General features: G+C 53.0%; 1 protein-coding gene across 3 annotated transcripts; it reads left to right on the plus strand.

Annotated features, from left to right (window-relative positions):
* The first annotated feature begins 4,794 nt into the window (after positions 1-4,794).
* Positions 4,795-15,124, plus strand: RHOD (ras homolog family member D). 3 transcript variants are annotated; one of them, XM_053561116.1, is made up of 5 exons: positions 4,795-5,014; positions 10,291-10,378; positions 11,154-11,263; positions 13,066-13,152; positions 14,532-15,124. In XM_053561116.1, the coding sequence occupies exons 1-5, from the start codon at positions 4,883-4,885 to the stop codon at positions 14,697-14,699; spliced, it is 585 nt and encodes a 194-aa protein (XP_053417091.1). In that variant the 5' UTR covers positions 4,795-4,882; the 3' UTR covers positions 14,700-15,124. The 3 variants fall into 3 exon arrangements, with proteins under 3 accessions (XP_053417091.1, XP_053417092.1, XP_053417089.1); XM_053561114.1 differs by having other exon boundaries at positions 4,799-5,014; positions 13,066-13,200; XM_053561117.1 differs by lacking the exon at positions 13,066-13,152 and having other exon boundaries at positions 4,796-5,014.
* Positions 15,125-27,945: the final 12,821 nt, after the last annotated feature.

Raw genomic sequence — 27,945 nt, forward strand, 5'->3', positions numbered from 1 at the left:
CCCACGGTTCTAGTTGGAGCCCTTCCCTTGTCCATGAAGTGTGGACAAGGACGACTTAGGTGAGAGTCCCTAGCACTACCCACCACAGGGGCTGACTCTGAAGACCTTGTCTGTTGCAGGAGGCCATGAAAAGGGCAGAGACCAGGGAAGGCTTCTTGGAGGGGGTGGAAGCATGAGAGCTTCCCTTGCAGAATTGTACATGGGGAGGAGGGAGAGAGGCCTCAGACTGTCTGAGCAGGCCAGGAGTGGTGGCTCACACCTATAATCCCAGCACCTGGGAGGCCAAGCCAGGAGGACTGGTTGAGGCCAAGAGTTCAAGACCAGCCAGGGAAACATAGTGAGACCCCCATCTCTACAAAAAAATTTCAAAATTAGCCCCGTGTGGTGGTATGTACCTGTAGTCCTAACTACTCTGGAAATTGAGGCAAGAGGTTTGCTTGAGTTCAAAGTTACAGTGAGCTAAGATTGTGCCACTACTCTCTAGTCTGGAGACAGACTAACACCCTGTCTCTTAAAAAGAAAAAAAGCCTGAGCAAATGCATGTGTCTGGGGAGACCTGGCAGGCTGAGGCCTAGGAGGCCACGGGGGTGGGACAATGGAGGTTTCCCATGCCCAAGCTGAGGGTCCTGCTGGCAATGGGGAGCCACCCAGGGGGCCTGGGGAGGAACAGATGTGAAGAAAAGGAGCTTCGGAGGTGACAGAGAGGGACATCAGCAGGCCCTGCTCCTGGTCAGTGAGGGGCAGGCGGGGCAGGTGGGAGGCCTCTGAGCTACCTTTAGGCTTGAGGTTCATTCAGCAGCAGGACGCAAACCAAGGTGCTCTCCCAGAGAGCAGTCAAGATGGTGGAGCTGAGAGAAGCTGTCTTCCATCCACCTTGTCACCCTCCCAAACTGTCCCCCTCCCTTCTCTGACTCCTACTCTCCAGGCCCCCATCCCTTCCTGCACCTTCATCTCCTCTTCTCCAGCCTGGGCCCAGGGTCCTGCCTTCAGGGCCCCAAGTGCCCTCTATTTGGGAGCCCACCCAAGAGGAAGAGTGTGGCAGTCTCTGACCTGATGAGCAGTGTTGCATATGACAGAAGCAGGACATAGTGCTCTAGCACCCACAGTAGACAGCAGCTCCAAACTGCACTTCTGCAGACACTGGAAGGGATGTCCCAAAAGGCTAACTAAGCGCGAAGATCAGGCCACAGTGCTCCCTCTCTCTATTCACTCCCATCTCATTATCTATCTTCCTGTGCCACTGTAAAGATCAATAATGGAGAGGAGATGGGGCAGGAGGTCACCAGATGGATGGCCCTAGGGCTTGGGACAGAAGAAAATTGCGAGAAGAGGCCCTCTGGGTTCTGCCTGGTATAGACCTGAGTCAGCTGCTTACTTTCTATGCGACAAGTTCCTTCTCTCAGAGCCTCAGTTTCCCCATCTGAAGAATGGGAATGTTAGATGACAAGATGGCCTGTAAAGGCCCCTGCTCCTCTCATTTGGGGGCCATCTGTGTGCATGGGCTCTGAAGCCCAGATTCCTAGCGTCTAATTCCAGACCTACCATGTACTTGCTGTGAGACTTTGGACAAACTTTCTGTCCTCTTTGGGCCTCAGTTTCCTCATTTGTCAGAGGAGAGTAAGAATTGTACATACTTCAGCGGGTGGGATGAAATGACACATGCCAAGTGTCTGGCACAAAGGTATGCAGTAAAGGCTTTGAGCGGAGAAGTTCAGGCTGAGGACAAGGGCCCTTGAGATCTAGCGTTCAGGGTGACAGAGGGGAAGGGAGCAGGGGAGGCATGAAGAGAAAAAGGCTTTGGGAACTACACACTGGGCTCATGCACCCAGCCACGGAAAAGCAAGGGGCTGAACTGGACCTCTGAGGCTCTTCCCCTGGCATGCACTTCCCCCTCATCCAGCCATGCACACATACCCCACATCCCCAAGCCAGGAACCCCAAGCCCAGCAGGCAGCCCAGAGTAATGACAGTGCAGGGAGCATAGCAGCCACAGGAGGGCAGCAGAGAATGGCCTGGTCCCTCCAGATGGGGGTGGGGTACCAGAAAATGGGGCAGAGAGACCCAGGCCTAGGGAGTCCTCTGGGGCAGGTGGAGTCTGGAGACTGGTTACCTGTCCAAAGACTGCCCCCATACTTGGTTCATGTGTTGCCTTTACTCATCCACCCAATCATTCATTCCTTTCGTTCATTTCTTCGGTTTGTGTATTCTTGTGAGCCAGCCTGTCTGCCTGCCTTCATTCCTTCCCCTCTCCCTCATTCTGTCCTTTTCCTTCCCTTCCTGCCCTTGTTTGTTCAGCCAGGCAGCCAGCTGTACATAACATCCTGGGCCACAGTTGGGTGCCAGTCTGGGACAGGCACTCCTCTCTAGGGCTACAGCAATGGGTCAGCCTTGGTGTCTGTCCTTGAGGTGTCCATTGCTTAGTTGGGCACTGAAAGATCCTGTCTGGCCACATATATCCCAAGGAGGAGACAACACGTCAGACCAAGGGCTAAACTGGCCACCGTTGCTGTTCTGGGTCTGCAGGGTAGTAACCCACTGGGCAGGGTTCCCAAAAGACTTTGGGCTTAGGATTGGTGGGGCCTTGAGGGGACTGAATCACCCACAGGCCAGAAGTCAAGAGAAGCCACAGTAAACAGTAAAACAGTGAGCAGTACCCTGGCCAGGCAGACTCTGTGACCTGGGCCACGACTCCAAAAATAAACTCCAGGAAAACAGTATGGTCCAGGGCCCAGCAATGCCTGAGATTCAGGGAAATTCCCTGCCGACAAGGGCAGATTCCATGGCCCAGTGACTAATCTCCCTCTTGCAGGCGCATAAGCATAGGGTGGGGGTGAGGCTGAAGCTTGACATCAGGAGATGAATCCTGGCTCTGCATCTTGGTGGCCTACAACAAACCACTGCCTCCCTCTGAGGCTCAGCTCCCAGATCTGTAACACAGGGGGAAATAGATCATCTATTCTGGAATAATCAATATGAGGTATGATTGGCTTGGGGGTCTCATCTGGGTCTAAATTCTAGTTCTGTCTCTTACTAGCTATGGATATTAGGCAGGACTCAGCCTCTCTGGGTCAGGTTCTTCATCTCTAAAATGGAACTAGTAGTCCCTACCCCCTAAGGGCCAGTGCCTACACGGGGTTTGCAATCCATTAATGGGTGCTGTTATTATTAGGAAATGTTCAGTGAAACTGCAAAGCATGACAGATATCAAGTGTGTCATTAGAGTGATTATCCCTATAGCAACCAAGGCCAAACGCCTCTGCTTGACTCTCAGTTCCTTCCACCCACAGACTGGCCCCACCTGCCTCCCAGCCTTGCTACCCAAGGCCTGATGACAGCATCAGTGGAGATGAAGAGGCTGACAGCTAATCAGCAAGGGATGATCCCTACCACTCCTTGGGGCAGGGAGCCCTGCTCAGTAGCTTCACCACCAGGCGGGTACCAAGTCACTGCCCAGCCCAATGGCAGTTTCAGGGAAGGGACACCTGAAAGGTGAAACTGTCCTGGGGAGGCTCCCTCCATCCAGGGGAGGCTCCATTCTGCCTGTCGCCCACAGGCTGAGCTTGGACCAGGAGCCAGGGGAGTGGGCCTCTCCTGCCTTGGCTTCCTCTTTGGAAGTGGGAATTCGTGAGATTCAAAGGGCGTTAAGGTGCTTGTTCACTTGTCTGGCTGTGAACTCCATGGAGGATGATATCATGACCAACATGGTGGGGGGGACTGAGGACCCAAGGGATTCTGCCCCCTGCTCCTTCAAGCTTCAATGGAAAAGTTCAATCCTAAGATTTGGGGAGACCCTGTGGTCATTTTTAAAAGAGTTAAAGCCTGGCCACTAAGAAGGGTGGTGTGGGCAGGTGGCAATGAGTTTCCAGTTCAGTGTTGGGTTTATTGCTAGCATCTGAAACCCTACCCTACCCAAGCACCAGCTCCCCAACTGAGCCTCACCCTCTTGCGGGGATGGAGCAGCAGTATCCTGGGTCTTGTCTCCATACCTTTGCTGTTCCCTCTTTTGGAATAGCTTTTTCCCTTCCCATCTGACAACGTCTCACTTTTTCCTTAAAACCCTGGCCCCTCCCTTGGAAGGGTTTCCTGACTCCCCAACTTGGGGAAAAGCCCCTTTTCTCCTATCCCTGCCTGTCACCATGATGTCCTGGCTGTCTCCTGTTCTAGACTGTGAGCTTCTCCAGGCAGGGACTCTGTCTTCAACAGTTCAGGGTCCCCAGGTCCTTGACACCAGGGGGGCCATATGATGGTTAAATAATAGGAGCTACTCACACATGGTGCCAACCATGCATCAGGCCCTGTTCTAAGCACTTTACAAATGGAAGCTTCTGTAGCTTTCCCTAAATCATGCCCCAGCAGGGTGAGGCAGGTGGTCACTCCCCTGTGGCAAAGCTCCTTGGTGCTGGGGGGAGGGCTTGCCAACGAGCAACCCATAAGGGCAGTCAACAACCCCCCTCCCCAAATACCTGGCCAGAAGACCCTGGTGGCTGTCTCTAGAGCCCCGGGGAATACGCATTTATTCATCCATTCAGCGAAGGAACTCGAGGACCCAGCCCCTGACCCCACCAGGGTGGGAAAGCCAACCCGGTGCCTCCCACCTCCTTCCTCCCAGGGGCCGTGGGCCACTGTCACTGTCCCGCGGCTGCAGGCCCGCACAGCGGGTGCTCAGCAAGCGTTTCTCCCCTGGCGCCCGGACGGGGCTGCAGGGACGGGCCAGCCCGCCGGCCGCGCCGCGGGGTCCGGGCCCGGCCGCTCACCTGGCTCGGCCGGGCGCCCGCACTTCCTCCCGCCGCCCCGCCCCTTCCACATTCCTCTCGCCCGCCTACCCTGGGCCGCCGACCCGCGCCGCAGCCGCCCGCCCGCCCGGCCCCTCGCTCGGCCCGGGATGAAGGCGGCCCAGGAGGCTGGCGAGGAGGCGCCGCCGGGCGCGCGGTCCGCCAAGGTGGTCCTGGTGGGCGACGGCGGCTGCGGGAAGACGTCGCTGCTGATGGTCTTCGCCGATGGGGCCTTCCCCGAGGTGAGTGCCGGGGTTACCAGACTCGACAGGCACCCGGGGACGCTCGGGGGCTGGGAGTGCGGGGTCTGTGCCCGCCCGGGCGTCCAGGGGTCTCCCCGCAGGGCCTGGGGTCAAGGGTAGAGTTCTTCTCCCTCTGCCACTGGGCATGAAGGGCCCAGGGATGCCATCTGTAAAGTGGGAAGAATGGCATCTAGCTGGGAGAGGTGTCACAGGGATGGCATTAGGCAAACTGGGTCCTTAGTATGTCCTGAGACACAACGATGGCATAGCTTGGGGGACAGGGACTGAGAGCTTTGGAGACAGACTGCCTGAGTTCAAATTATGGCTTTGCCACTCATAGCTGTACCCTTGACAAAGTCCCGTAACCTCTCTGCAACTGCGGTAGCTGCATAATCGCCACTGCACAGGGTCACTTTATAGACCTCTGACGCTCGGCCCACAGCTCACCCACAGGAAGGACTCAGGGAACGTTGGTATATGTCATTCTTAGGAAATAGCTTCGCTCTTCCCCAGCTCTGGCAGCTCCACATAGCCCATGGGCCCTGCCCTGCTGGGTATGAGTCCCCAGGTCTGGCTGCAGATGGCTGAGTGGCACCTTCACTCTCCCTTAAAGGACCTTGAGCCCTTTAGCGACTTGCTTAGTTTCTCTGAGCCTCCGTTTCCTCTCTGCAACCTGGAGGGGTAGAGGGACTAGGTGGTGGTGAGGTGGAGTTCAGGAAGGGCTGACAGTGGTCTGGCATGGAGGCTCACGCCTATAATCCCAGAACTTGGGTGGTTGAGGCGGGTGGATTGCCTGAGCTCACAGGTTCAAGACCAGCCTGAGCCAGAGCGAGACTTCATCTCTAAAAATTGCTGGCCTTTGAGGCGGGCACCTGTAGTCCCAGGTACTTGGGAGACTGAGGCAAGAGAATTGCTTGAGCCCAGGAATTTAAGGTTGCTGTGAACTATGATGCCATGGCACTCTACCGAGGGTGACAAAATGAGATTCTGTCTCAAAAAACAAAAGGAAGGGCTGACACAGCTCACGTGTGATACCGACATGTCCTTGGTGCTCTGGGCATGCTGTTTGTCCTTGCCTGACTTGCCCACTGACTGGCCAGGGGTGAGGGCTGGACTACCCTACTCTGTCACCCCTCAGCCCAGTTGTCCTAGGAGTCCATGGGTTTGCTTCTGGTATCTTCTGCCTTTCCTGTCCCAGCATCCTCTAACCCCAGGGCCTGTGTAGGCTCTGGGGACTCTGGGAACAGTGCTGGGCCTGGCCTGTGTGCTTCCCTCTGTGACATCGAGCCACTCTTGTTTTTGGTTTAGGGAGGTGACATCAGCTCCTTTGACCAGTTACACACTTTTTTTTTTTGAGACAGAGTCTCAAGCTGTCACCCTGGGTAGAGTGCCGTGGTGTGATAGCTCACAGCAACCTCCAACTCTTGGAGGTTGGAGGATCTCAAGTGATCCTCTTGCTTCAGTTTTTCTATTTTTAGTAGAGACAGGGTCTTGCTCTTGCTCAGGTTGGTCTTGAACCCGTGAGCTCAGGCAATCCACCCACCTCGGCCTCCCAGAATGCTAGGATTACAGAAGTGAGCCTCCATGCCCAGCCAAGTCACATACTTTTTTAAGTTGAGTGGGACATGTTTCTGGGCCCCAGGTATTGCCAATGGGAACTTAATAGTTATGACACCCTGGGGAGAACCTCACCAAGAGGCCAGGCCACTAGGGGCCCTGTGGGGGGTACCTGACAGCTTGAGACTTGGAGGCGGAGTGCCTTACTACTAGCTGAGACATCCTTAATGGTAACATCCTTGGTGGTGACACCCATCCCAGTTTCAGAGAGGACATGATATAGAAATGAGCTTCTTGCAGTTGTTGAAATATATATTTTGAAGGACATGCTGGGGCTGGCCAAGGGAGAGGAAGGCATGGGTATCACCAAGAGGATGGATTGGCCCTGTCTAGGTTCTTCCCCCATTTGGAGGCTCCAGCTTTCCTGAAACAAGAGAGAGATCTCTCTCTCTTTTTTTTTTTTTTTTGAGATAGAATTTTGCTTCGTCATCCTGGGCAGAGTGCAGTGGAGTCATTGTAGCTCACTGCAACCTTCAACTCCTGGGCTCCAGAGATCCTCCTGCTTCAGCCTCCTAAGTAGCTGGGACTACAGGGACTGGGCTACTCTTCTCTTGAAGAACCATGTGTTCAAGAGCTGGGAAGGCTTTATTTTGCAAATGGGAAAACTGAGGCCAGAGATTCAGAGTCTTGCCAGGGGGCACATGGCCTAGGGGTGGCAGTGGGATCGAGAGCCCGGGTCTCCCTGCCTCCTAACAGGGCCCTCTCCACAGCCCCCAGAGTTATGCCTGCTCGACTCAGCCTCCCCCCTGAGACTCTCCTCTAGGCAGCTCTTGAAGCCCAGGGAGCCAGCAGCTGGGAGGCTTAGGGTCCCATTTCCCTTTGCTGCAGGCAGAGAGCAGGCTGAGGATTTGGAGGACTTAAGCTATGGCTCTACCGTAGGTTCAGGACAGGGGGAGGAAGGTGGAGAGACCTCCTGGGGCAAAGAGGGACCCCAGGGCTGGACGCCAGCCCCTGCCCACTGCTGGTTGGCATTTGGGGCAATAACCATTCCTGCAGGGGCAAAGCCCAGCAGCCCCCACACCAGGATGGGGAAGGGAGGTGGCAGGGAGCACCCAGGACACTGCTGATTAGAGCCAGCTGAGTCCTTCTTGTTGCAGTTAGACCCCCATGGGCGTCTTACTTGGGGATACCCTGACACCTTCTCTCAAGCTACACCCTCATCCTGTGAGGGTCCATTTTCCGTCTGTGAGCCCAAGGAGGGCAGACCGCAGGTTGAGTCATTCTCTGTCCTGGCCCAGTACAGAGGCAGCCCCTGCCTTTCTAGCTGAGGACAGCTTAACAGATAACATTAGGTGCTTATGTTTCCCATGGACAGAGGGTAACCCTGCCTGGGGGTCAAAGGTAGGGTTACAAAAGGTAGAGACAGAGTCACCAGAGGAGGGAGTGGCTGTGGCACTTACAAGCCAGAGGGGAAACCCAGCCCCTTTCCTGCTCATTCCTGGCACCAGGAACTGAAGTTGGTCACCTCAGGAGAGGATATGAGTCCATCACCACCTAGCTGTCCAGTATGTCATCTTGGGCAAGTCACTTCCCCTCTCTAGGTATCATCAGGAAAATGGGGATTGTAACAACTTTGCAAGGGTGCAATGATCAGTGATGGTGCCAGTAAAGGGCCTGCGCGGGAGATCCTAAGAGGGGGTGGGTGATGGTGTCATCACCACAGGCATTTGCAGAGCACTGGCACGTGTCTCCGTGTCTCCCAAAAGCTTTGTGGCAGGCCGCTCTGCAGCCAGGATCAGGAAGGGTCCTGTAGCAGGGTCCTGTGGGTGGCCAGGCTGGAAGCTCAGATGTCTGTGCCCTCCATGAAGCTGGACCCTGCCCCAGGGCAAAGGCTGGAAGCTGGGAAGGGCTGGGGAAGGTGGCAGCACCTGGAGGGACAGACAGGAGCTGGTGTGGACACCATTCCCAGCAACCTGCTTTCTAAGTGATGGGCATTTATGCTGGGACCTCATCTGCCTGTCCGTCCTCCCTCCCACCCACATTGTGAGCTGACACTTCTTCTTTAACCAGTGAGAGGACTGTCCCCCTCTCACATCAGGTCACAAGGCTGATGAGTGCCAGAGCTAGATCCTAAGCCAGGTACATCTAATCCCAAAGCTAGTGCTCCTAGTCACCAGGTCACACTGTCCCCCACCAAGCAAAGGGACTGAGGAAGGGGTCCTGGGCAGGCAGGAGAGGACTTTCTCTATTCCTATATTGGTTTCTCTTTGTGGAGGGAATGACAGGGTGGCTGGAGTTCAGGGCAGTCCTACCTCAAGGCCATCAGGCCTTCTCCATCTTCCCTAGCTTTCCACTCTGGGCCCCACTTTATGCTACCTCCCACCCCCACCTCACAGCTTCCCAGGTATCCTGGAGGACAGTGCTAACCACTGCTAAGGTGCTGCCACTCCCAGCTGGCCAGGGCCTGACTCAGAGGGCCAGAGGGCAGGCAGGCAAGCACGAAGTCCTCCTGAGTCACGAGCCCGTGGGGGCCTCATCTAGTGTGAGGAGGAAGGAGGACGGGCCCCCAGACTGTGTCTCCACCAACCAACCCTCAACAAGCAAGTGTCAAGGCCCCGGGGCCCAAGAGCAGGGGGCGAGGAGTGAGGGGCAGGTGGGAGCTGGGCAAAGAGCATCCAGCATGTCCCTCAGGGCAAAGAGTGCACATTGTAGTAGAGTTTTGAAAACCTCACCTCTTGCTTAGCCCTGTCTTGCAAAAGTTCCCTCTTCATTCCTGCATTTTTGTCTGTGTACAAACCTGTCCTGTTCCATTCACCTGGCCTTTCTAGAGAGCAAGCAGCTCAGGCTGGCTAGGGCTGGGGTGCAGAGGCCTCTGCCTGAGTGACCCATCCCAAGGCCAGGGAGGGCCAATACGTGGGGTAAAGGGAGGACCAGGAAAGGCATCCTGGCATTTGACAGGTGTCTGGTTTGGATTGTGAAATGTGTTGAGAGGCAATAGGGGATCCCAAAATCTGGGAGCTCCCCAGGGCTAGGACTGAGCCTTGTTTGTGGTTTATTCCTTAGTGTCCAGAACTGGGCCTAGAGAAAGTGCTAATGTTTGCTGAATGAATATGTGAACAAATGAATGAGCAAACACAGGGATAAGCAAACAGATGTAGACTAGTGTCATTGCAGAAGGACAAGGGGACAGCATGAATGAAGGCTCAGAAATGGCAGTCCCCAGAGGTGTGTGCCTGTGGTCCCAGCTATTCAGGAGGCTGAGGCAGGAGGATCACTTGAACCCAGGAATTTGAGGTTGCTGTGAGCTATGACACCATGGCACTGGTGTCACTTGGCAACAGAGTGAGATGCTGTCTCTAAATAAATAAACAAATAGGCAAATAAATAAACAAGAAAGACATCAGAATCCCCCACACCCAGCAGCAGGCAAGTATAGAATGCTTCTGTTGTGCCAGACCCTGTGCTAAGGGCTCCACAGGGAGTATTTCACGGCATCCTTACAGCAGTATTCTGCCAGAGAGACTTTTAATGTTCCCATTTTACAGGTGAGGAAAAAAGGGCAGGAAGGGTCAGGTCCTTGCAGAAGTGCCTAGGCTCTCGGCCTGCATTCAGGGAGGCCCCCAAAAGCCTTCCCAGAAAAACTGCACTGGGAAGGGCAGCGCTGTGGGTCCTGCCCCCTCAGAAGCTTCCTCACACCTCCCCTCCCTCTTCTTCCTCAGAGCTACACCCCCACAGTGTTTGAGCGGTACTGTGTCAATCTAGAAGTGAAGGGCAAACCTGTGAACCTCCAAGTCTGGGACACAGCAGGTGGGTGTGCAGAGCTTGGAGGTGTGGGGTGGAGGAGGGGCTTTTGTGGGCCCCAGATGCCTGGGACAGAGTCAGGGAGGCCAGCCAGTCTCCCAGGGACAGGGGTTGGCTAGGATTGGGGACCACCAGGAACCTGAACCCTGCTTGCTTCTGACCTGAGTCTAAAGCCCATCCCAAGGCAGCCCACTGTGTCCTGGAGACAAGAAAGGGGTGTCTGGAGCTCTTTGCTCTCAAGGGGCAGAGTGTGCTTGATTCCCAAGCATCCCACCTTAGTTTTAGCTTCTGTGCAATCTGTCTGACCTCAGCCTCTGCCCTCCAGCCTCCTGAACTTGCCCACACAAGGGTTAACTCAAAGTTGAACTCAGGGAGTCCCTGCAGCCCCTAATTTGGTGTGGACAAAGATATCTTTGCCCGGCTCCCACCTGCCCCTCACTGCTCTCCCCCTAAGCCCAAGGCCAAGCAGGCTTCTGAGGGACGGGCCTCAGTTCTTCCCTGTGGCTCCAGCCCTGGCTTCTGCCTCAAACCCCCACTACACACACACACACACACACACACACTCCTTCCAGAACAGTGTCTCAGCAAGTGTTCTGGCACATTCCACAGGCAGACCAGGTGAGCACTGCCCCAAGGGAACATTCGCCTGGAGTAGCCACCTAAGGACCAAATTTGTATCAGACTCTGAGACTCCAGAAGTCCCTGTCTGATGCGATGGCCTCCCCGATATGGGGGCAGTATCTGGCAGGGCTGGAGGGAGTGACTACCCCATTCTGCCTAGGGCAAGATGACTATGACCGCCTGCGGCCCCTGTTCTACCCTGATGCCAGCGTCTTGCTCCTTTGCTTCGATGTCACCAGCCCACACAGCTTTAACAACGTCTTCGACCGGGTAGGTACAGGAGGGCAGTAGGCAGAACATCCCATCCCCCACCCTCCACCCAGAGCTTGGCAAGCTCTAGCTAACATCAAGTCCAGAGCCTTTGGGGAAACTGAAGCCCAGAGAGGGGCAGTGACTTGCACTGAGTCACACAGGGATTTGATGGCAGGCTCTGCCCATCGGCCTCCCAGTCCAGTGCTCTTTCCTGCCTTGCACTGTGCACTCAGAATGCTGGGAGCTCTTTCCACTGTGACTCTGCCTGAGAATGCTGGGTGACCCAGGGGCCCTGCATCTCCCCAGCCTGTGCCTGCTAGGTCACATGAGCCCACAGCTCTCTGTGTGACTCCGCCCTCAGCAGCCTCCCAGGACACACCCTCCCCAGTTATGTCTGGGGTTCCTGAGGCTGCTCACGGACATCAGGGTGTGCTTGGTCACTTGAATTCCTCTGCTTCAGCTACCTCTAGCCTGGGCACAGCCCCTCACACTCTGCTGCCAGGGCCTCCAGGTTCCTCAGGGCATAGCCAGTGATGGCAGCAACAACAACGACAACAAGGATGCCAACATTTCTTGAGAGCTCAGTGTGTTTGGGTCCTGGTCTGGGCCCTCAAATATATTCACTCATTTACTTCTCTGACCAGCCTTATGGAGTAGACACTATTATTATTCCCACCTGCATCATTTATCCAAAGAGGCACTTCTGTTAAAGCAGTGACATTGAGACTTGAACCAAGACATTCTGCCCCAGGCACTCACTCAGAACTACAACAGAGCACATCTAAATGCCAGGTGCCTTTTGTGCCTTGGTGACCAGCAAAGACACTGGTGCCCAGGACCAGGGTGGCATCTGTGGGGTGGCAAGAAGCTGGGTTCTCGTTAGTCTAGCAGGCAGAGCATCAGGATTTGAGTTTTGACCGGAGCCATGGGAAGGGTGGTTGCTCTTTCCCAGGATGAGAAGGAGGGATAGTGGGAACCTGTTGGGCATCCCAGGGGGCATCAAACAGGCAGTTAGAGGGTGAGGAGGGAGGCTGGCAGGACCTCAGTGAGATGCGGGGGAGTCAGGAGAGTGGGGCCCCAGGGTGAATGCAGCCCAGGCTGCAGAGGAGGGCGTGATCCCCATCGTCAGGCCTGTCGGCTCAGGTAGGAGCATAGCCATAAATTCACTGTTGGATTCATGTGGCGTCATCAGGATCCCACACAGGTCCCATTTGCTCCAGGAGTGAGACAGTTTGAAGCCTGAACGGGCCATCTCAGCAGGCATGTGCCACTCTTGGGACTCCCGGTGCTCCAGTTATAGTCCAGGCTAAAAAAAACCTGGCCTGTGGCCTCACATTCCCCAGAGCAGCCAACATGAGCCCTCCTTCTACCAGGCAAGCAGCGGAGGCAGACAGCTGCTGCACCATTCCGTGAGCTGATTTAAGGATTACTTGTTTCCTGATATATTTTTCTGAGTTTAGAAGGTGGCAGTGAGAGGCCTCACCTTGCAGAGAGGCAGGACTCTACAGGTGGTAGCAGCAGGGCTCTGGGTCCCCACACATACCTGGCTGAAATCCTGCCATTTCCAATTGTGCATACAAGGCCAAGTTACATAGCCTCTCTGTGCCTCCATTACCGCACCTGTACAATGGGTTTTTTATGAAACTTGATGCCAGGGAGTTGGGGGATTAAGGTGGTCATAGTGTAAATTCTTAGATCAGAGTCTGGCGCCAGGTCCTTTCTCACTAAGTGAGAAAGGCTTCTGTGCTGCTTTGGGGCAGGAGGGGGCCCCGAGAGGGACGGAGCTCACCACAACTCACACACACCCCTGCCCCCTGCAGTGGTACCCAGAGGTGAGTCACTTCTGCGAGAAGGTGCCTGTCATTGTTGTGGGCTGCAAGACCGACCTGCGCAAGGACAAGTTGATGGTGAATAAGCTGCGGAAAAATGGGTTGGAGCCCGTGACCTACCACAGGGTAGGAAACCCAGCCCGGGGAGGGGGCAGGGGAGGACTGGGAGAGGCACCTTTGGACACCTCCAAGTGGCACCAAGCATCCAGCTCATGCCAAGCATCCAGCACAGCACAGGGGTTGTCTGAAGCTATCAGGGGTCAACAGCTGCCAGCACCTGGAAATAGTATCTAAAACTCTGGGAGGTTCTGCCTGTAGAGAGAAAATGCCACCTGTCAGGGTCAGCACTCCCAGCTGCATCCCAGATGGGAAGCCTGAGGCCCAGAGAGGACACTCTACCCCACTGGTCAGCCTCTGGGCCCTTCTCTGCTATATGCCTGGGTTAGTCAGAAGTTAATTAGCTGGTGCCTTGAGAGGCAAAGAGCCCCAACCTGGAACAGAGGCCAGGAACATGATGAAGTGCATGAGAGCGCTCGGTTGAGCAGAAGCTGTAGGTGCAAACCCATCTTCCAGGCCCAGTGTGGTGGCTCACACCTGTAATCCCAGCACTATGGGAGGCTGAGGCAGGTGCATTGATTGAGCTCAGAAATTCGAGACCACCCTGAGCAAGAACAAGACCCCATCTCTACTAAAAATGGAAAAACTGGCCGGGCATAGCGGCTCACACCTGTAATCCCAGCACTCTGAGAAGCTGAGTCAGGTGGAGTGCTTGAGCTCAGGAATTTGAGACCACCCTGAGCAAGAGCAAGACCCCATCTCTCCTAAAAATGGAAAAACTGGCCGGGCACGGCGGCTCACACTTGTAATCCCAGCACTCTGAGAAGCGGAGGCAGGTGGATTGCCTGAGCTAACAGGTTCGAAAGCAGCCTGAGCAAGAGCAAGATCCCACCTCTAAAAATAGCCCGGTGTTGTGATGGGTGCCTGTAGTTCCAGCTACTTGGGAGACTGAAGCAAGAGAATAGCTTGAGCCCAGGCATCTGATGTTGCTGTGAGCTATGACGCCACTTGAGCCCAGGCATCTGATGTTGCTGTGAGCTATGACGCCACAGTACTCTACTGGGGATAAAGTGAGATTCTGTCTCTAATGAATTAATTAAATAAAAATAGAAAAATTAACTAGGCGTGATGACCAGCACCTGTAGTCCCAGCCACTTAGGAGGCTGAGACAAGAGGAACACTTGAGCCCAGGAGTTTGAGGTTCCTGTGAGCTATGACTCCACGGCACTCTATCCAGGACATAGAGTGAGAAAAAAAAACAACAACAACAACAACAAAAGAAACCATCTTCCACTCTTGTCCTGGAGACCCCCCAGGAGGCAAAGGGCTGCAGGGAGGACAGGCGTGATGCCCACCCAGTATCCCCACTTACAGTAGCCCTATCCACCTCTCTATGACAGGGCCAAGAGATGGCGAGGTCCGTGGGTGCGGTGACCTACCTTGAATGTTCAGCTCGGCTGCAGGACAACGTCCACGCTGTCTTCCAGGTGGCAGCTGAGGTAGCTCTCAGCAGCCACAGTCGCAACTTCTGGCGACGGATCACCCATAGGTTTTGCGTGATGACTTGACTGGCCTGGGCTCCTCCCTGCCCAAGACCACCTAGCACCTCTGGGAGGAGCTGGGTACTGACCTTCCGCTGAGTTGGCAGGGCTGGACCCAGTTCCCAGGCTGTGGATGCTGAGCTGCACCTCAATAGGTGAGCATTGCCAAGGCCATGCCTTGGAGCCTGGGAAACCTGTACTGAGGCTGGGGCTTCCCAGGCCCACCAGCCCTGTGCTGGGCTAGTCCTGGAGTCCCCTGGAATCACTCACAGACTCCCAGAGTCCAGTCCTGGACCAACATCCCCGAGTGGCCTGGGTAGGCTGGCACCACCTTGTGGCTATTCCCAGGGCTGCACCTGCAGGACATGGCCTTCTTAGGACCCTCCTGTCCCTTCCCTGTCCTGCCTACCCTTCCCAGTGGTAACTGAAACAACTACAGTGACATCACTTGTCATTTGTGTTATGCCTCTTATTTCAAAACAACTTTATACGTATGTCGCAAGGTGGGTTAGAGCCCATGCCCTGTAGGTACTGGGGTGGAACTTCTGGGATCCAAACCCAGATTTATTGTTTCCAGGACCTTGGGCAAGTTCTTCTGGGCCTCAGCTTCCTGACCTGTGAAATGGGAACAGTCTCAAATTATATTATGGAGGTTTGGGATGAGTGAGAGGGTCACAAGGACCAGCACATGCAAAAGGCTTAGCAGGTGCCTAGCACTCAATAGGAGATCACAAAAGAGGCAGCTGGGCGTGGTGGTACTTGCCTGCAGTCCCAGGTACTCATGGGTGGTGGAATCACTTGAGGCTAGGAGGGCAACATAGAAAGACCTCATCTTTGAAAAAATAAGGTTCACTTATTTATTTATTTATATGTTTTTTTGAGACAGAGCCTCAAGCTGTCGCCCTGGGTAGAGTGCTGTGGCATCACAGCTCACAGCAACCTCCAACTCCTAGGCTTAAGCAATTCTCTTGCCTCAGCCTCCCAAGTAGCTGGGACTATAGGCACCCACCACAACGCCCGGCTATTTTTTGGTTGCAGCTGTTGTTTGGCAGGCCTGGGCTGGATTCGAACCCGCCAACTCTGGTGTATGTGGCTGGCGCCTTAGCCTTAGGCGCCGAGCCCACATTTTTATGTTTATGTTATTTATCTATTGTATTAGGCTTCTCTAGAGAAACAGAAACATAGGGCATATCATATACACGTGCGGTTTCATTTATATATATTAAAAAATACATTTATGTGGGTATTTAAATGTAGAGAGAAAGAGATTTGTTTTAAGGGATTGGTGCACATAACTGCAGAGGCTGGCGAGTCTGAAAGTTGCAGGACAGGCTGGCAGTTCAGATGAGTTGGTGTTGCTGTCTGGAGTTTGAGTTCTGCAGGGCAGCAGGCTGGAAACACAGGTGGGGCCCCTGTGTCACTGACTTGAGGCAGAATTTCTTCTCTGCGATACCCCAATTTTTTCCCTTAAGGCCTTCAACGGATTGGATGAGGCCAGCCCACTCTGTGAGGGTCATCTGCTCCACTGTGCTGGTTTAAATACCAATCACTTGGCCGGGCACAGTGGCTCATGCCTATAATCCCAGCATTTGGGAGGCTGAGGCGGGTGGATTGCCTGAGCTCACAGGTTCGAGACCAGCCTGAGCCAGAGCGAGACTCCATCTCTAAAAATAGCTGAGCATTGGGCGGCACCTGTGGCTCAAAGGAGTAAGGCGCTGGCCCCATATGCCAGAGGCGGTGAGTTCAAACCCAGCCCCAGCCAAAAAAAAAAAATAAGAAAGAGTCTTCCTATCATTTTGGGCAGCACCTGTGGCTCAACGGATAGGGCGCCGGCCCCATATGCCAGAGGTAGCAGGTTCAAACCTAGCCTGGGCCAAAAAGCTGCAAAAAAAAAAAAAAATAGTCGAGCATAGTGGTGAGTGCCTGTAGTCCCAGCTACTTGGGAGGCTGAGGCAAGAGAATCGCTTAAGCATAAAAGTTTGAGGTTGCTGTGAGCTATGATGGCACAGCACTCTACCAAGGGTGACAAACTGAGACTCTATCTCAAAAATAAAAATAAAAATAAATGTGAATCTCTTCTAACACAGTGCCCTTACGGCAGCACAGAGACTGGTGTGTGACAAAAAAACCAGGCAATGTAGCCTGTCGTAGTTGTCACATAAGTTTAGCCATCACATCTGTTTATTTCTCTATTTAATCACCTCATACTTGTCATAACCCTGCTGAGAGATAAGAGGCAACAAGATAGGCCTGAGGCAGTGGCTCACGCCTGTAATCCCAGCACTCTGGGAGGCTGAGGCAGGAGGATCCCTTGAGCTCTGGAGTTTGAGACCAGCCTGAGCAAGAACAAGACCTGTCTTTACTAAAAATAGGAAAACTAGCCAGGCGTTGTGGCAGGTGCCTGTTGTTCCAGCTACTCAGGAGACTGAGGCAAGAGATCCCTTGAGCCCAAGAGTTTGAGGTTACTGTAAGCTATGACCCCACGCTCTCTTTTTTTTGAGACAAAGTCTCACTTTGTCACCCTGGGTAGAGTGCCCTAGTGTCATAGCTCACAGCAACCTCAAACTCTTGGGCTCAAGCAGTTCTCTTGCCTCAACCTCCCAAGTAGTTGGGACCACAGGCAACCGCCACAATGCCCAGTTATTTTTAAAGACAGTCTTGCTCTGGCTCAGGCTGGTCTTGAACTGTGAGCTCAGGGCAATCCACGTGGCTTGGCCTCCCAGAGTGCTAGGATTATAGGCGTGAGCCACTGTACCCAGCAACCCTGTCTCAGAAAAAAAAAAAGGAAAAAAAAAGCAAGAGGGCATCTCTACTAAAAAAATAGAAAAATTAGCCTGGCATTGTGGTGGGCACCTGTAGTCCTAGGTACTCAGGAGGCTAGACGGGAGGATCGCTTGAACCCAGGAGTTGGAGGTTGCTGTGAGCTAGGCTGATGGCATAGCACTGTAGCCTAGGTGACAGAGTGAGACTGTCTCCCCACCCCACCAAAGAAGGCACCAAGGCAGAACTTATCCCCCAACCCCACTACCCTGTTTATCAGACAAGAAAGAAGTCTGAGGTCCTTCCAGCATCTTCCACCCTCAGCTTTCTTGGCCACACCCTCCCATCTCACCCATGTTTTAAAACCAACAGCAGCCTATAGATTCTCTCAAGCCATCCAGACAAGCACAGTAGCTGGGCATTGTGGTGGGCACGTGTAGACCCAGCTACTTGGGAGGCTGAGGCAAAAGACCGCTTAAGCCCAAGAATTTGAGATTGCTGTGAGCTGTGATGCCACAGTACTCTACCAAGGGCAACATAGTGAGACTCTGTCTTCAAAAAAAAAGAAGAAAATCAACTATTTGGCTCGGCACCTGTTGCTAAGTGGTTAGGGCGCCACATGCACCAGGGCTGTCGGGTTTGAACCTGGCCTGGGCCTGCTAAACAATGATAACTGTAACAACAACAACAATAGCCGGGCTTTGTGGCAGGTGCCTGTAGTCCCAGCTACTTGGGAGGCTGAGGCAATAGAATTGCTTAAGCCCAAGTTTGAGGTTGCTGTGAGCTTGACAGCACGGCACTCTACCAAGGGTGACATAGTGAGACAATGTTTCCAAAAAAAAAAAAGGCAAGTGCATCATCTCACTCCTGCCCCACCAATGCCTTCATGCTGCGGCAGAAGCCCCTCCTCTGTGCTCATCCAGTCTTCCCAATTAGGCTTTGGGGGCACACACTATGGGTCCCGTGTGATTTGCCAAGCTCTTGTCATAGTGTTGAGCACGTCAGAGAGCTCCTTAAACACCAAGCTGTTGAAGGAATAGATGATTGAGTCCCTGGTCATCTCAGGGAAGGAGGTTGAGCCAGCATATGGGTCTCCTGGCATCTTGTCAACATTTAGCTCTTATGACTAGGACACTCTGCCCAGCCCACCTCTGCTCTGTACTATTCGTTTCTCTTTCCCGTTCCTCTCCCCTATGCACAGCTCCACGCTGGGCACCTGACAAGCATTTTGTCACTTCATTCTCACAGCAGGAGGACTGGCATGATTGGGATATGGAGGCTCAAAGAGGGAAACTCATAATAATCAAACAACCATGAGAAATAGCTGAACTGAGATTTGTACCCAGACCTGCCACTGACTCTCGAGCAAGTCACACCCCCCATTAGAGGCTGGGGACAAAGACACAAAGGAGATGGGTGGGGGAGGGAGGGGGGCGACTTCAAGCTAGTTGAAGTCTCATGCAAGGAGACAGGTCTGCAAGAAGTTGAAATAAAAAGCGTAATAGTAGGGCAGCGCCTGTGGCTCAGTGGGTAGGGCGCCAGCCCCATAAACCAAGGGTGGTAGGTTCAAACCCAGTCCGGCCAAACTGCAACAAAAAATAGCCAGGTGTTGTGGCAGGCGCCTGTAGTCCCAGCTACTCGGGAGGCTGAGGCAAGAGAATCCCCTAAGTCCAGGAGTTGGAGGTTGCTGTGAGCTGTGTAGTAGCACTCTACAGAGGGCAATAAAGTAAGACTCTGTCTCAAAAAAATTAAAACAGAAAAAGAAAAAGCATAATAGAAAAATGCTTACCAAAGGCTCCAGAAACATATTTTGGGAAATGAAGAAGATAACTGTCTGAGTGAGACTTAGCTTGCTGGGCTTGAGAACAGGAAAGAATATTCTGGCTGTGGGGTGTGCTTAGAGGAAGAACTATTGGGCTGGAAATGGGGGCTGGGTTGTCTCCCATCACTGAGCAGATTATGCTAAAAACCCAAAGTGGAGCCTGTCATCTACGTAGGGTTTTCCATAGAGTCCCATAACACCATCTCACCTGCTGTGAGCCCTCACCTGGCTGCAGTGAGCAGTCCCTCCCTAGAGCCTTTCCCGTGAAACTGCCATGTTGGTGGCTGGTTCTCATTAAGTACCAAATGCATCAGCTCAGGAGAAATGGCCCAGGACAGCCTCAGGGAATAATGTTCCAAGTTGGCTCTGACTCCACAACATTAGAAAACACACCTTTGGCGTTGGTCAGACAGAGCTTACCAGGAGCTTTGATCAGGTGCATGTTGTAGTTGACAGGTGTTTGGATTTGAGTCGGGAGCACGTGGCCACAGAGCAGTACATTAGTCCAGCTCTGGCTGCCGTTTCAGGGTTTGGTTCAGATCAAGCCTCCCGAGCATAAGAAAGTTACTGGTTCTCTTTCAGACCAGAGAATGTGCTGTGGCAGGTGGGGTCATAAGTGGCCCACTCACCTCGTGGCTGGCCAGATGAGTGCACAGCAGGGAGGGGCCTTCAGCCCACATCCCAGTTGGGACACTCCTGTGGTCTCTTTCAGGAAATCACTTGCCCCTCAAACCCCTTCAGGACTTTAAGTGCTATACAGGAGAGCCTTGCAGGCCCCCACTTCGCAGCTGAGGACACAGAAGCACAGAGAGCTTGGTAACCTGCTCATGACCTCAAGAAATGGCAGGGCTAGGATTTAAGGCCAGGACAGCGTGACCCCAGAATCCAGGCTGTCAACCCCTGCCCTAGACCCCTGTCCTGAGTCGCTAGCTCTGGAATTCTGCCCTGGACCCCCAGCCCCACTTTACACAGATGTATCCTGACCCCAAGGAGCTCACAGATGAGGGAGATAAGAGAGCCCAGAAGTATCTCCAGGGTTGAGAGGGTCCTCTCCATCCTCCTCCCCGCTCAACCCCACTGCTCACCACCATCAGCCCCCACAGACATGGCAGGTGCCAGGCTGTGAAACGTGGTGTTTGCCCCAGACACCAACCAGTTTAGGCTGAGCTATACAACTCATAGGCAGGTCCACTGACTGGTCAGACCATGAAGCAGGCTGAGCAGTGCCCAAGGACCCAGCAGAAGGAATTATTTGTCTGTGCCAGCACTTGATGACCTGCCATTACTAGATAACCCACTTTAGAGAAGAAGAAAACCAGGGGTGGCAGAGAAGAGTGGCCTGCCTAGGGTGACATAGAGGCAGTCCTGAAGTTCAGGCACTCACTATGCTTCACTGGAGATACATCTTGAGAGGTCAAGGTCAGGGAAGAAACACTGTCTGTGGACAAAGGGAAAACAGAGTAGGGCCTGAGGCTGGAAGACCCAGACGGGTGGAGAGCCTTGAGAGAGAGGACTGGGGCCACCGCTCCGAGGGAGTGGGAAGTGGACACTGCCTGGCCTGGTGGGGCTGCCCTGGCTGGTGAGGAGGCGCTGCAGAGCATGGGGCGAGGTCAGGAGCACACACACTCGGCTCTTGCCCCTCACCAGGCTGTTCGCTGGCACTTTCTTGCAGATGGTTGCCACTTGATTTGAGGTTTTTCTTTTTTGATTTTTTGAGAAAGAGTTTCACTTTGTCACCCTCAGTAGAGTGAAATGACATCATAGCTCACAGCAACCTTAAACTCCTGGGCTCAAGTGATCCTCCTGCCTCAGCCCCCAAGTAGCTGGGACTATAGGCGCCAACCACAATGCCCCGCTATTTTTATTTTTTATTTTTTTGTAGAGACAGAGTCTCACTTTGTGGCCCTCGGTATGCCCCGCTATTTTTAAAGAAGGGGTCTTGCTCTTGTTCGGGCTGGTCTCGAACTCCTGAGCTCAGGCAATTCACCCGCCTTGGCCTCCCAGAGCACTAGGATTACAGATATGAACTACCGTGTCTGGCAGTTACCATTTGAAATAGTTCTGTCTCCTGTCATGCCAGGTCCCTGTGGGCGCAGAGTGGGTTTGCTGGAATCTCGTACCTCAATGCCACGCATACAGTAAACACTAAATAAATATTGGAGCAGTGTGAGTGACCCTGAGTTGATGCTGCGCTCAGGCCACACATGTGCAGGCCCAGATCACCACGGGTGTCTCCTAGATTGCAGGCTCTCAGCCTTCTCCACCCTTCTCACCCCTGGCAGAACCATATTCCAAAGCACAAATCCATGCACATCACCTCTTGCATAGAAGCCTTCGGCAGCACCCTCTGCCAAAGGAGAAGAACGTCCAATGTCCCCAGCTAGGGATTGGGGCTCTCCCGCATCTTGGCCCAGCTTACCTCCTCTAGGGCCTTGCCCCCAGGATACCTCACCACACCCGGGGGTCGCCCTCAGAGAACAATGACCTCAGCAAGCCCCTCCTCAAAACCATAGCCTGTTCAGACCTCCCCTCCACCCCCTAATCCTTGAAGGTCTGGCTCAGACACTGTCTTCTCCAGGAAGCCCCTGGATCTGCCATGTACATGCTCATACCCTCCTCAAGGCCACATACTCTCATCAAAGCATCTGCTCTCTTGGTACTGGCCCTTGGCTATGGAAATGCTCTTTTCCTCATGTACTTCGAGGGGTCAGGTTGGACTCCTTGAAATGACAGGTATGGTAGTGGGACCAGGGAGAGTGTCGGGGAGGGTGGAAACAGAACCCTGCAGGCCAGCTGGGCAACACCAGAGTCCAGACACAGGTAGCAAGACACCACGTGTCAAGGCTTAGTGGCTTCTGGGCTGCGAAGCTGCAGCACGGAGGGGTGGAGATGCTAAGAGTGAGGGGGAGGCAGGTCTCCCCATGGCTGAGGACTACGGAGAGGCCAGACATCTTTCCTAAGCCTGGGAGAGGCAAGGACACAATCCGGTGGTGGTTTCTGGCTCCAGCCTCTCTCTCCATTGCGTCTATGTCTCCAACTGGTCCTGCCCAGCCCAAAGCAATCAGCAAAGCCAGTGTAAAAGGAGGCAGGTGGGGCAGCCCTCGCAGACACCCCAGAAGCCAGGCTTATTATTCTCCTTCTCCTCCCACAACCATTCCCCGTTTGATGCCTCACAGCCTGGACAGGCGGGTCAGACGAGTGGGAGCTGGGGACAGCACAGCCCAGAGGCCACCAGCCACAAACCACAGTCTTCATTTCTCCACACCACCTCCGCCCAGCCTTGGGGTTGTCTGCCAGGAAGGCAGAGGGCAAGGGTGGGGATCCCATGTCACCTCCGGGACAGGCCACTCCTTGGCACCGTCTGGGCAGGGAGGAGGGTGGGACACACACTGTGAGTCACAAAGCTTTCCTCTCCCCTCCCCACTGCTCGTTGCTCTTTCTGGCCTTCTTTTACTCTTGGAGGGTGAATCCTTTAGAGCATGAGTATTAATGACCCCCAGGAAGTCACCCTGAAGCTGCTGGCTAGAGCTTCAACCAAGCCTGTGCCCAGGCTGCAGGACAATGAGATCCCAACACAGCGAGATCTCCAGTTCCACGCTAAGTGCTTCTGACTGATAGTTCAGGTTGTGAAAAGAAGGGGATTTTTCTGGGTTCAAATCCTACCTGTGCCACTTACCAGATGTGTGACCTCGAAGGAGACACAGGGCTCTCTTATCTGTCCATTTCCTTATCCGTATCTCTTTCATGTCAGTCTCCTTATCTGTAAAATGTGTGTAAGAGTAGTTCTGACCTTCTAGAGCAGATGGGAGGATTATAGTTAATGCAAATAGTGCTTATTCACTCACCCTACTGGCTCTTAACTCCTAGCTAGAGTTATTAACTATGAAATAAGGATAATTATTTGCTGTGCAGGGCCTGCAAAGCAGGAACAAGCATGTAAGTGTTTGAGGCTGGTCCTGTCTTCCTAATCTGGGTCATCAAGCCTGGGAGGAGACAAAAGGGGTGCTTCTGGAGGGAGAGAGACAGGAGCAGATCAGGGAATATGTAGTTTTGTCTCCCACCACATGAAGGCTGCTGTAGGCACCAAGTAGAGTAGGCACAGGGGTAGGTGGGAGTGGGCTGGGGGAATAGCGATGCAGAGGCTCTTGCCATTTAGATAAACGGGAGGGGTTCACATAAAAGCTGGGCTGCCACGGGACTCCTGCTCCAGGAAGAATATCACCCAGTCATGTCTGGCCTGGAAGCACAGGTGACATTCTGCCCATCCTGCCTTATTCAGGACCCATGATTCCCTCACTTTATAGATGAGAAAACTGAGTTCAGAAAGATAAAGAGCAGGACCAAAAGCAGTAAGTGGCAGACTGGGCGCACAGGACATGGACTCTCAGCCTTGGCTCCTGATCTCCCCTGGGCACCAGCCAGGTGGCTGGACCTGGCCAGCAGAGGGCAGCAGGGCCCAGGGAGAGACCTCAGCTCCCCGAGAGGCCAGTGGGACAGGTTGGAGACCTGCCACGAGTCACCCACCCAACTAACATTGTAATGAAGAAAAACTTGGGCTCAGAGTGGCCTTGACCATTCAGCCAGTTCTGGTCACACCCAGAAGAGAATCATGCCAGCCTGAGTCTGCTGCGGTTCTCAGGTCCAGAGAGCCCTGGGTTGGAGTCCTGGCCCAGCACTTATCAACTGTCAAAATTATAGTCAAGTGTGCAGGCTGGCTCGACTGGGGTCAAAGGGAGACATCACACCCAAGGTGAAGCCATTCCCACAGGTCCTGTTCACCATCAGTACCATGGAGGCCATCTTGATTTTGTCCTCACTACCTCATGGGGGCGTTTGGGACAAAGGGCCAGGGCTCCTGCTCTCCTGACCCTAAGCCAGAATTTGCAGCACAGTTCAGGAAGATGATCAAAGTACTTAAGAGTGGCCAGTACAAGGCTGGAGGGCTGGCAGGGCCTGGGGGCAGGCTCGATTGCCTGCTGGAGAACAAATCCACCCAGGCAGAGACCCAGCCCAGGTGTGTCCCAGCGCCTGTGCTCCCTCCAGCTGTTGCAAAGGGCTGCTGCCTCCACAAAGCCAAGGGGAACACCTCTCAGGGCTTCCCTTGGGCCCAGCCTTCACTTCCCCACCCCAATTCCTCCTTCAGAATCAAAAAACAAATGTTCTGATAGGGAATACTTTGCGCTACTGGTCACATCTCCTAGGTCTATCCCTCTGCAAGTCCCACTCTCCTGAAAATCCCCACTCACGTCTCCAGGCCCACAACTCTGGGATTCAAAGAGTATGGTACCCCAGGGCCACCCTGAGCACCTCTCAGGAGATCTCAGCAGGATCTCAGCCCTCATCACCCTCCTGTCCCCCTCCAACCTACAGTCATGCATGCTTGTCCTTGCCCATCTTCTTTTCCTCTCTCTCTCCCTCAATAGCCGCTTGGTGATCAGATGGACAGTCCTGGCACAGTTTGTAGTCAATGGTAACCCTTATTTTACTCAAAAATGGCCCCAAAGGGTGGCTCCCATAGCTCAGTAAGTAGGGTGCTGGCCACATATACCAAGGCTGGCAGGTTCAAACCAAGTCCGGGCCAACTAAGCCACAATGACAACTGCAAGAACAACAGAAAAATAGTCAGACATTGTGGCAGGTGCCTGTGGTCCCAGCTAGTCGGGAGGCTGAGGCAAGAGAATCCCTTAAGCCCAAGAGTTTGATGTTGCTGTGAGCTATGATGCCACGACACTCTACCAAGGGCAATATAGTGAGACTCTGTCTCAAAAAAAAAAAAAAAGGTGTAAGTTCTCAACTTAGGGGTGACTCAAAGGAGTAGGGCGCAGATGCCATATGGCGGAGGTGGTGGGTTCAAACCCAGCCCCGGTCAGAAACTGCAAAAAAAAAAAAAAAAAAGAAAAAGAAAAAGAAAGTTCTCAACTTAATAAGAAAGGCAGGTGTGGTGGCTCATTCAGCTAAGGTGGGAAGATCACTAGAGGCCAGAGGCAACAGAGCTAGATGCCCCCTACCCCCATAAAAAACATTAGTCAGCATTGTGGCATAAGCCTGTAGTCCCAGCTGCTTGGGAAGTCCGGATGCAAGGGTCACTTGAACCTAGGAGTTGGAGGCTGCAGTGAACTATGATTGTGTCACTGCACTCCAGCCTGGGTGACAGAGAAAGACCCTGACTCAAATAAATAAATAAATGAAAAAGGAAAAAATAGGGCGGCGCCTGTGGCTCAGTCGGTAAGGCGCCGGCCCCATATACCGAGGGTGGCGGGTTCAAACCCAACCCCGGCCAAACTGCAACCAAAAAATAGCCGGGCGTTGTGGCGGGCGCCTGTAGTCCCAGCTACTCGGGAGGCTGAGGCAGGAGAATCGCTTGAGCCCAGGAGTTGGAGGTTGCTGTGAGCTGTGTGAGGCCACGGCACTCTACCGAGGGCCGTAAAGTGAGACTCTGTCTCTACAAAAAAAAAAAAAAAAAAGAAAAAGGAAAAAATAAAAGGCAAGAAGGAGGCTGGGCATGGTGGCTCAAGTCTGTAATCCCAGCACTCTGGGAGGCTGAGGTGGGTAGATTACTTGAGCTCAGGCGTTTAAGACCAGCCTAAGCAAGAGTGAGACTCTGTCTATTAAAAATAGAAAAATTTTCAATGTCAGGCATTGTGGTGGGTGTCTGTAGTCCCAGCTACCTAGCAGGCTGAGGCAAAAGGATGGTTCGCTTGAGCCCAAGAGTTTGAGGTTGATGTGAGAAATGATGACCCCATGGCACTATACCCAGGGCATAAATAAATAAATAAAGCAGTGATTCTCAACCTTCCTAATGCCGTGATGTATTTTTATTGTTATAAAGGGGTCGTGACCCACAGGTTGAGAACTGCTGAAATAGAGGGAATGGAAATAACTTGATTTTTATATTAAAACTTAATAAAGGCTCATGTGGCTAAGGCGCCAGCCACATACATCTGACCTGGCAGGTTTAAATCCAGCCCTGGCCCACCAAACAATGACGGCTGCAACTGAAAAAATAGGCAGGCGTTGTGGCGGGCACCTGTAGTCCCAGCTACCTGGGAGGTGGAGGCAGGAGAATCACTTGAGCCCAGGAGTTGGAGGTTGCTGTGAGCTGTGATGCCACGGCACTCTACCCAGGGTGACAGCTTAAGACTCTGTCTCAAAAAAAAAAAAAAAAAACACTTAATAAAAACACATAATTCACCTCTGTGCTCATCCTCTCCCAAACCCATAATCCATGTCTAATTGTTAGAAAAACTTCAGACAAATTCAGCTTAGGGACATTCTGAACTGTCTGATCAGTTCTTCTCAAAACTGTTAAGGTCATCAAAATCAAGGAAAACCTGGGCTGGGCATCCATAGCTGAGCAGTTAGGATGCCGGCCACAAGCAGGGCAAGCAGCTTCAAACCTGACCCAGGCCTACTAAATAACAATAACAACAACAACAACAACAAAATAGCGGGGTGTTGTGGTGGGCACCAGTAGTCCTAGCTACTTTGGGAGGCTGAGGCAAGAGATTTGCTTTGAGCCCAAGAGTTAGAGGTTGCTGTGAGCTGTGACACTACAGCACTCTACTGAGGGTGACATTATGAGACTCTGTCTCAAAAGAGAAAAAAAAGACACAAGGAAAGTCTGAGACACTGTCTCAGCCAAGAGGAGCCTGAGGGGACGTGATGACTAAATGTCATCGATGTGTTGTCCTGGATGATCCTGCGACAGAAAAGGACATTAGGTAAAACTGATGGAAATAAGAATAAAGCATGTTGTTTAATTAACAATAAAGTATAAATATTGGTTCCTTATTCATTATGAATGTACCATACTAATGAACAATTAATATGGGAAACTAGGTTCTAAGAGTATATAGAAATTCTTTGCCATTTTTCTGGAAATCTAAGTGTTCCGAAGTTAAAAAAAATTTTTTTAGGCAAGAGAATCACCTAAGCCCAGGAGTTGGAGGTTGCTGTGAGCTGTGACACCACGGCATTCTACTGAGGGCAACAAAGTGAGACTCTTGTCTCTTAAAAAAAATTTTTTTATATGACACAGAGTCTCATTCTGTCGCCCTGGATAGAGTGCTGCGGCATCAGCCTAGCTCACAGCGACCTCAAACTCTCAGGCTCAAGCAATTCTCTTGCCTCAGCTTCCCAAGTAGTGGGACTATAGGTGCCTGCCACAATGCCCAGCTAGTTTTTCTATTCTTTAATACAGATGGGGTCACGCTCTTGTTCAGCTTGGTCTCCTCAAGTGAACTCCTAAGCTCAGGCAATCCTCCCCCTCCTAAGCCTTCCAAAGTGCTGGGACTACAAGTGTGAGCTACTGAGCCTGACCAAACAGCTATTTATTTATTTATTTTTTGCAGTTTTTGGCCAGGGCCGGGTTTGAACCCACCAACTCTGGTATATGGGGCCGGTGCCCTACTCCTTGAGCCATAGGCACCACCCCCAAACAGTTATTTAAAAATAATTAATCTCAGAGCCTGTAGCTCAGTGAGTAGGGCGCCAGCCACACGCGCCGAGGCTGGCGGGTTTGAACCCAGCCTGGGCCAGCTAAACAACAACAACTGCAACAAAATAATAGCCAGGCATTGTGGGGGGTGCCTGTAGTCTCAGCTACTGGGGAGGCTGAGGCAGAATTGCTTCAGTCCAAGAGTTGGATGTTGCTGTGAGCTGTGATGCTACAGCACTCTACCCAGAGCGACA

The sequence above is a fragment of the Nycticebus coucang genome, chromosome 14, assembly GCF_027406575.1.
Source record: "Nycticebus coucang isolate mNycCou1 chromosome 14, mNycCou1.pri, whole genome shotgun sequence".
In the NCBI taxonomy this organism is placed as follows: domain Eukaryota; kingdom Metazoa; phylum Chordata; class Mammalia; order Primates; family Lorisidae; genus Nycticebus; species Nycticebus coucang.

Coding starts and splice junctions, on each gene's coding strand:
- RHOD (XM_053561114.1), top strand. CDS start 4,883: ATGAAGGCGGCCCAGGAGGCTGGCGAGGAGGCGCCGCCGGGCGCGCGG. Junction 11,264..13,065: donor TTAACAACGTCTTCGACCGG/GTAGGTACAGGA, acceptor TGCCCCCTGCAG/TGGTACCCAGAGGTGAGTCA. Junction 13,201..14,531: donor AGCCCGTGACCTACCACAGG/GTAGGAAACCCA, acceptor TCTCTATGACAG/GGCCAAGAGATGGCGAGGTC.